The sequence below is a fragment of the Syzygium oleosum genome, unplaced genomic scaffold, assembly GCF_021117445.2.
Source record: "Syzygium oleosum isolate NSW1041296 unplaced genomic scaffold, Sole_v2.1 Sole_v2.04, whole genome shotgun sequence".
NCBI lineage: Eukaryota > Viridiplantae > Streptophyta > Magnoliopsida > Myrtales > Myrtaceae > Syzygium > Syzygium oleosum.
Genome location: NW_026607488.1, coordinates 14,188,709 through 14,195,852, shown reverse-complemented (window position 1 = coordinate 14,195,852; position 7,144 = coordinate 14,188,709). Strand labels below are relative to the sequence as shown.

The window sequence follows — 7,144 nt, the reverse complement described above, 5'->3', positions numbered from 1 at the left end:
AGACAGGTTTAGGTTCCAGGTTCCACCTACCTAGAACCTGGAACCTACTCATCGAAACAGGTTCCTCAATTTTTGGAATCTAGAACCTACCATGCATACCTTAAAACTTGAAACCTACGGGTTCTCATTGGTCAGATTCTCAGGTTCTAGGGTAGAACCTGAAACCAAGTTCACCCCTATTGAGTAGTGCCATGCAGGTGAGGAAGCAGTGAGACTCTTGTGAATGGAGTTTCTCATGGCAGCGCTTGAGCCTTCCCTTCCCTTGTACACAACCGACCACACATCTCCCTCGTCAAAACCACCATTGCTGCTCATCATCACTCACTGATAGTTTTCATCACAAGACCAGCAATCACCCTTTGATAAAAAGGCTTGCTTTCCAAAGCTCTCAATTTCTCAAAGCCCTTTCACGAAAGTTAAACGCTATGTTTAGTACCTAAAGCCAGTGACCCAGAAGAGAGAACGAGGAGGTCTTGCGTGTTTAACTAGAGAGAGTTGCTGGTCTTGGCACAAACATATAGAGGGGTTTTTCTATAGCTCAATCACAGCCGTGGTGAATAATGACAAAAGCTGTTTTAAAAACATGAAGAAGTGTTCTATTTATGGGGGTGCAAAATAGATTGCCCGGACTGGACCGGACAGGTCGGTTTGGTCCAGTTCCCGGGAATGTTAGTCAGGTTCTCGGTTCCTAAAAGTGGTACCGATGTCCAGGCGGTCCGGTTACCGGCTCCAAGGGAGAACTAGACCAGACCAGACCGACAACATACACTTTTTTATTTCTTCAAAAAATTAGTAAAATGTCAACTAAACCTTGCTTCCGTCAAAAGTTGAGATTTGTCACTCACTCTCGTTGTTGTGGGAAAAAAATAAAAAAAGGGACCGGTTCTCTGTCTTAGGACCAACCAGACCAGGCCGGGAACCGATCATTATTAGTTTTATTTTCTCCTTTGACCAGCTAGGGAAAATATTTAAAAATCAGAAAAAGAAAAAAATCCAAACATAGTTTATCAGTAACTGAACGGTCCAATCTTCTTTGCTTCAAGGCAAAAAAATACTCAAAAAGTGAAAACTTGACTCCGCCAAATCCACTGACTCTACTTGCGACTCAAGTCTGAGTGATCCTAGTACAAAAAGATCTGCTCATGATGCTAGACATAGCCAACAAGGAAACAATATCCAGTCTAGCTTCTGCACAATGAACCTTTCACTAGTATCATGATAAGAAGGGACTGCTTGTTTCGGTCAAAGGAAAAACAACACGCTTGATCGAGCAGATATTACATTTCAGGTGGAGATAGGCTATGGCATGAATTACCACATGTTTCCACCCTGATTACCACTAAACCTAGCACAAATAAGAATTTACATTTGAAGGAAAAACAATCCTACTCGACCCAGCAGTGTTATTGACTAAATACTTAACGTTCCTCGCTTGTCGGGGGTCGGGAGATAGAAAAAAGAAAAGCTAGCTTCATATTTGTCTGTGCTAAATGCAAGAAGGCGGCTTTTGTACGCCCCGTGAGCTGCCTATCACATGAGCACAGTAGGACTTCGCATTCCCTTTGCTGCCGGTGTAAGCCAAGTTGATGTTGTCGAGATTGATGTTCTTGCAAGGCAAGCTCGGGCTGCATATGAGGTTGACCGCCACCTGCGAAGCCGAAGTGCCCTGGATCTTCGAGAACAAAACGTCCTTGATCTGAACATTCGACGCCAACTACGGAGAGAGAGAGAAAGAGAAAAGCTCATCAGGTGTCGCATTGATTAGCGAGAGTAACATAAAAAATGAGAAAAGTAATCAAGAATCAACCCCATTCAAGATAAATTGCAGTACTTTAGAAGTATACCTCCTTAGAACAACCACCACGGGGACAGTACTCTTGGTCAATAATAATGGGTCTAAGCACATTCGTCATGGTAATGTCATGAAACGAGAAATTGTAGGCCTTGCTTTTGAGCGGAGAAGCCCACGTTTTGATCCTCACACCATTCTGAGTGCCAACCATAGTACAATGCCTCACCGACAGCCCGGTTACGTCCGCCTCGTTCGGGTATTTCCCGAGACTCCCTACGCTAAACCCGTGACCCGGCCCGCAGTGGACGCCCACGATGTCTATGTCCTTCGACCCCGGGCCAACCGAGACGCAGTCATCCCCGGTCGATATCACGGAGTCGGCGACCCTGATACGGGATGAGTCGCCTATGTGGATCCCGTCCGTGTTGGGGCTTTCGTCGGGGGCGATTATCCGCACGCCCCTGAACTCGAGATCATTGGAGGCGAAGACGTTAAAGTGGAAGTGCTTGCTGTTGACCGAACTTATCTTGCGAATCGATGTGTTGTTGACGAAATTGAATCTCACCGACTGGGAAAGAAAGATTAGAGACTCGTTAGAGACTCACCGGAGATTCATATCTTCTATTGCAAATGAGAAATTCTTTCACAAATTTAGCATGCAATTAGATAAACACCACAAACACATATTCACTTATTATACCTTTATGCAATCAATACGTCATAAATCCACCTTATCAAATAAGGAAAGTCAACCTTATTTCGAGAAAATCGGGTGACAATATTGAACATGATCATATCTATATGAAAATATTGATCCTTGGCTGGAGCATAAAAGTCAAGAATTGCCAAATTTCCCGCAAAAAAATTATTTATTCTATTATGAAGGACCGTCTCATTTGAAAATAAATTTAAATTTTAAATATGATTGATGGGTGTTCATTGAACTTGCCTTTAGACATGGGATGCAATTATGGAGTGTTAAATCAATAAATAAATAATAAAAAAAGGACCCGTAATTTCTGCAGTGGCCTAATACAATTGATTAATCAAAAAGCTATATATAATTCTTTGATTTTTAATCTTTAAGTTAAAAAAAAAAAGGGCAGAAGAAAGAAGTGGGAGAGGACTTACCGTTGGAAGAGGATACTTGCAAGCGCATTCGTTGTAAGGCCAAGCTGCGGGCCCCTGGCCGTCGAACGTACCCCCGCCGTTGATCAGCATCCCGCTGACGTGCTGGAAGGTGATCCAATGGTCCAGGGAGAACGTTGACTTGTCAACGGGCGCCTGGACCACCCCTTTGACCGTGACCGTCAAGGGGCCGGTGCACGGCCCCTTGAATGCCACTGGCCAAACCACGTATGTCCCTAGCGGCACGTACAATCTCCTCCGAACTCCCTTCTTGTATTGACAAGCTTGGTTCCACGCATCAAGAAATGCCTAGAAAAGAAAAATTAATAAACAAAAATTAAGTTCAACCCTTTACAATATGATAATTAATCATCTTCAGGCGAACGAGCCATGCTGAGTCCCGCCCGCCCGGGTCCCCGATTCCATCTGGTTCCTTGCGAACGCCCCGGCTGCGAAACGACAATGCCGATCGACACGAACCGTGGCGAGATGGGCATCGGCGATTCTCTTACCTTGCTGTTGTCGGTCTTCCCGTCGGCGATGGCGCCAAACTTCCTCACATCGAAGACCTTCACTTGCGTGCCGGAGTGGACTCCGTCCGGGAGCGCCACCACCACCGCCGCGAGCAAGAGCCAGCAGATCTTGGGCAAGCACGAGCTCGAGTCCATTCCCATGAGCATTCCTTGGCCTTGCAATTTCAGCATGGGATGGAGTGATTTCTCTTCGGCTTAAGCCTTACTTGTAGGGTTTGGTGGCCATGGAGAAAATGGAGAAATTTAGGATTCGATTAATGCTTTCCTAAATTGTGCTCTCTAATTGAATTTCTTGCCTTGGCGCCAACGAGATGATATGGAAATTATCTTTATTTGGTAGAGTATTTCTTGGAAATTGAATTGAGAGCAAGATATTCGAGGAAGGTCAAAATTTTTTGCATAAATTGACTTTGGTGGACTCTACTTTTGGGGCGGTCAAATGGGTCAACTCGTCAAGTCAAGGAAAGTTCATTAATGAAAAATTAATGGATTGTTGGGTGGATCAAAATATTCGAGGAAAGTTTCATTTTGTGGTTTTTTTGCATGCAAATTTAGTAATTTTGTTTCGTTTTTGCTCGCCCTTGAAAAGGAATTTCTACTGAGAAAATTGAGGGAAAGAGGTTTTGGCCGTTTTAGAAGTAAAGCATACTTTTTTTATTTAGATGGATAAAGTGTATCTTAATCGATCTCGAAAGAGTCTTTAGGGTGGATTTTTGTTTCGGATGATACCATAAAATGGATTTCTAACCAGAATAGGCTGATGATATGAAATCTAGAAATTTTATTATATGCTATTGATGAATCGCAGTAATAAAATCGGACAATTTCACATCTTATCATATCCATTGTTTAGATGGCCAAAAGGTTTTACCTAAATTGACTTTGGTGGACTCTACTGTTGGGGCGGTCAAATGGGTCAACTCGTCAAGTCAAGGAAAGTTCATTAATGAAAAATTAATGGATTGTTGGGTGGATCGAAATATTCGAGGAAAGTTTCATTTTGTGGTTTTTTGCCTGCAAATTTAGTAATTTTTGTGTTTTTTTCTTCACCCTTGAAAAGGAATTTCTACTGAGAAAATTGAGGGAAAGAGGTGTTGGCCGTTTCAGAAGTAAAGCATCCTTATTTAGTTGGATAAAGTGTATCTTCATTGATCTCGAAAGAGTCTCTAGGGTAGATTTTTGTTTTGGACAATAACATGAAATGGATTTCTAACCAGGATAGATTGATGATATGAAATCCATGAATTTTATTATATGCTATCGGTGGATTGTAGTAATAAAGTCGGATGATTTCACATTCTATCATGTTCATTGTTTACTTTAAACAGCGTATTATTGTAAATGATTCTAAAAATTGCACAAACGGAAACAATAAGAATTTCTCATGACACTCTTGCCTAATTTATTTTTATCTGATTATTTTTATTATTTTTTCTCTTTTTTTTTAATTCTTTTCTTTTTTTATTTCTTTTTTCCCCTTCCATCATTCTCTAATTATTAAATAGTAAAGTATACTAATATTCCTAAAATACCAAAATATGTAATAAATATAAATAGTAAATATATGTTTATATATATATAGTGAATTTATATTATAAGATAGAAAGAAATTCGAATATATAAATAAAAATAGGAATAAAAAACGATTTTTTTTATTTTTTCGTTATTTTGAAATTTTGCATAATAATTCAAATATTATTGATTTTCAAATATTATTTTAATTTTATTAATTTAAGAAGTTTGTTATTTGAGAAAAATAACTTTTATAACGTGGATATTAGAAATCCTATCCACATTTATCTTACCTCCCCTATAAGACAATTTTATCTATGTTATATCCCTTTTATATGCGATTTTATCATATCTTGAGTAGGCACTAAATACAGGATAGGAGATCTATGTTATACTTGCATGATAAACCAAGATTTGTTTGAAAGATTTAGGTACTTCCGCTCATGGGAGATCTGTTGAAGTGGAAAATTGTATATTGACTTAGTATTTTATTTCATATTTTATATGGTGGTTTAGTTCGTTTTTGACATGTTTCTTGACATTGTCCTAAGGTCTCAAGTAAAACATTTTCCCACCTCATGGTCACAACATTAGAGAAGGGCAAAGGGTAGGAGCAACGTGTAGCTACGGTTCTTCCTTTCTAGTCTGTTTTGTTTGTCCATGTCTCGGTTCTGCGTAAGATAGTTTTAAAAGTTTGAATAGCCCTAGGCGAAAGCACCCAAACCAAGAATGGAAACAGAAGCCTTTCGATTCATTTCCCATTCTGCAAGAATAAAGCTCGCTCTCGAGCCTTGGGCAAGTTGGTATGGTCTTTCCTTGTTGTTCAATTGCCGAAACTCACAAAGAAAAACAGAAGTGAGTTAGATAAAAAAACGAAGAAACTTGACAAAATGAAACTAAGTGACTTAGACAAATCTTTTTTATTGATAACCTCATGCCAATCAATTGAATATTGATTAATATGCAATCGCTCGAAAACTACTTGAAAACTCACTTTTGCTTAGAAATGAACCGCGTTGAAGGGCGGCTAATATTGATATTACGTGAGACTGTAGACTCGTAATGAGTTAGTCATCTCACATAAATTTTGCAATTAGAAGATATAGTAAAAAAGAACCGATTTGAAATATTTAACTAGGTCAAAAATTAATAAATGTGACCCAACAAAAGTCGTGTTCACCTCTATGTGCAGTGAAATTAACAAATTCTCAAGGGATCGACTAATCTGTCAATAGTCTAGCATTTGATATAGAAGCGATAAATTATATGTTTTAATCACAATGTTTATTCTTTCAAAATGACGTTGGAGGCCATGCCCACTAGGCGCGGTTGTTTTTCGGCCCAACACACATAGGGCCTGTTTGGTTTAGCTTTTCCAAGAGGCTTTGGAGGAAAAAATATGAGGTGTTTGGTTTAGCTTTCCAGACTCCATTGGCTAAATGCTAGCATTTGGAATGCTGAACTATTTTTTTTCCTCCTCAAACTACCATTACTTATTCTTTAATATTCCGATTTTGCCCCATTGTTACTATTCATCTTCTTCGTGAAAGGGCAGCTGGTGAGGGCGGCCGACGAGGGCGGCTGGTGAGGGCGGCCGACGACACCAGATCTGGACGGCGAAGGGTCAGAGAGGTCGCCCGAGTCCAAGCGACGGTGCCAGGGTCACGCGACCTTAGGCCTCGTCGCCTGAGGTTGGGCGACCCCCGACGACGGCCACCTAGGTCGCGCGACCCTCGTCGGGGGTTGCCCGACCTCGGGCGACGACCGCCGACGCCAGATCTGGCTCACCGGCAGCCGTAGCCCTTTGTCCCGGCGAACGATAACTTTTTTTTTAAATAAAAAATGGTCCCAAAGCCCTTTGCAAAAAAAAAATTAGTCAAACACTACTTGGACCAAAGTAGCTTCACAATTTTTTTTTACCAAACGCCATTTGCATTTTCTCAATGAGCTTTAACCTAAAGGTACTTGTATTCCCCCGAGGCTCATTTGCAAAGTTGAACCAAACGGGTCCATAGTCGGAATTATTAGCGCGCATTCGTGAAGATTGATGGATTTAAGTGTTTGGAATAAATTTCCAAATCGAGATCTTATTTCAATTGACTCGAGTTTTTCTAGTTTGAAGAGATTCTATAATTCCTTATGATTTGTTCTTCGTGATTTTTCTTGATATTATCATCAT

General features: G+C 40.4%; 1 protein-coding gene across 1 annotated transcript; it reads right to left on the bottom strand.

The window, feature by feature from the left end:
• Positions 1-1,242: 1,242 nt before the first annotated feature.
• LOC130137900 (exopolygalacturonase-like) lies at positions 1,243-3,588 on the bottom strand. The gene is made up of 4 exons (XM_056310418.1): positions 3,433-3,588; positions 2,924-3,229; positions 1,845-2,360; positions 1,243-1,714 (listed from the first exon to the last, which is right to left on the bottom strand). The coding sequence occupies exons 1-4, from the start codon at positions 3,586-3,588 to the stop codon at positions 1,487-1,489; spliced, it is 1,206 nt and encodes a 401-aa protein (XP_056166393.1). The 3' UTR covers positions 1,243-1,486.
• Positions 3,589-7,144: the final 3,556 nt, after the last annotated feature.

Coding starts and splice junctions, on each gene's coding strand:
- LOC130137900 (XM_056310418.1), bottom strand. CDS start 3,588: ATGGACTCGAGCTCGTGCTTGCCCAAGATCTGCTGGCTCTTGCTCGCG. Junction 3,230..3,432: donor GGAAGACCGACAACAGCAAG/GTAAGAGAATCG, acceptor TTTCTTTTCTAG/GCATTTCTTGATGCGTGGAA. Junction 2,361..2,923: donor GCAAGTATCCTCTTCCAACG/GTAAGTCCTCTC, acceptor TTTCTTTCCCAG/TCGGTGAGATTCAATTTCGT.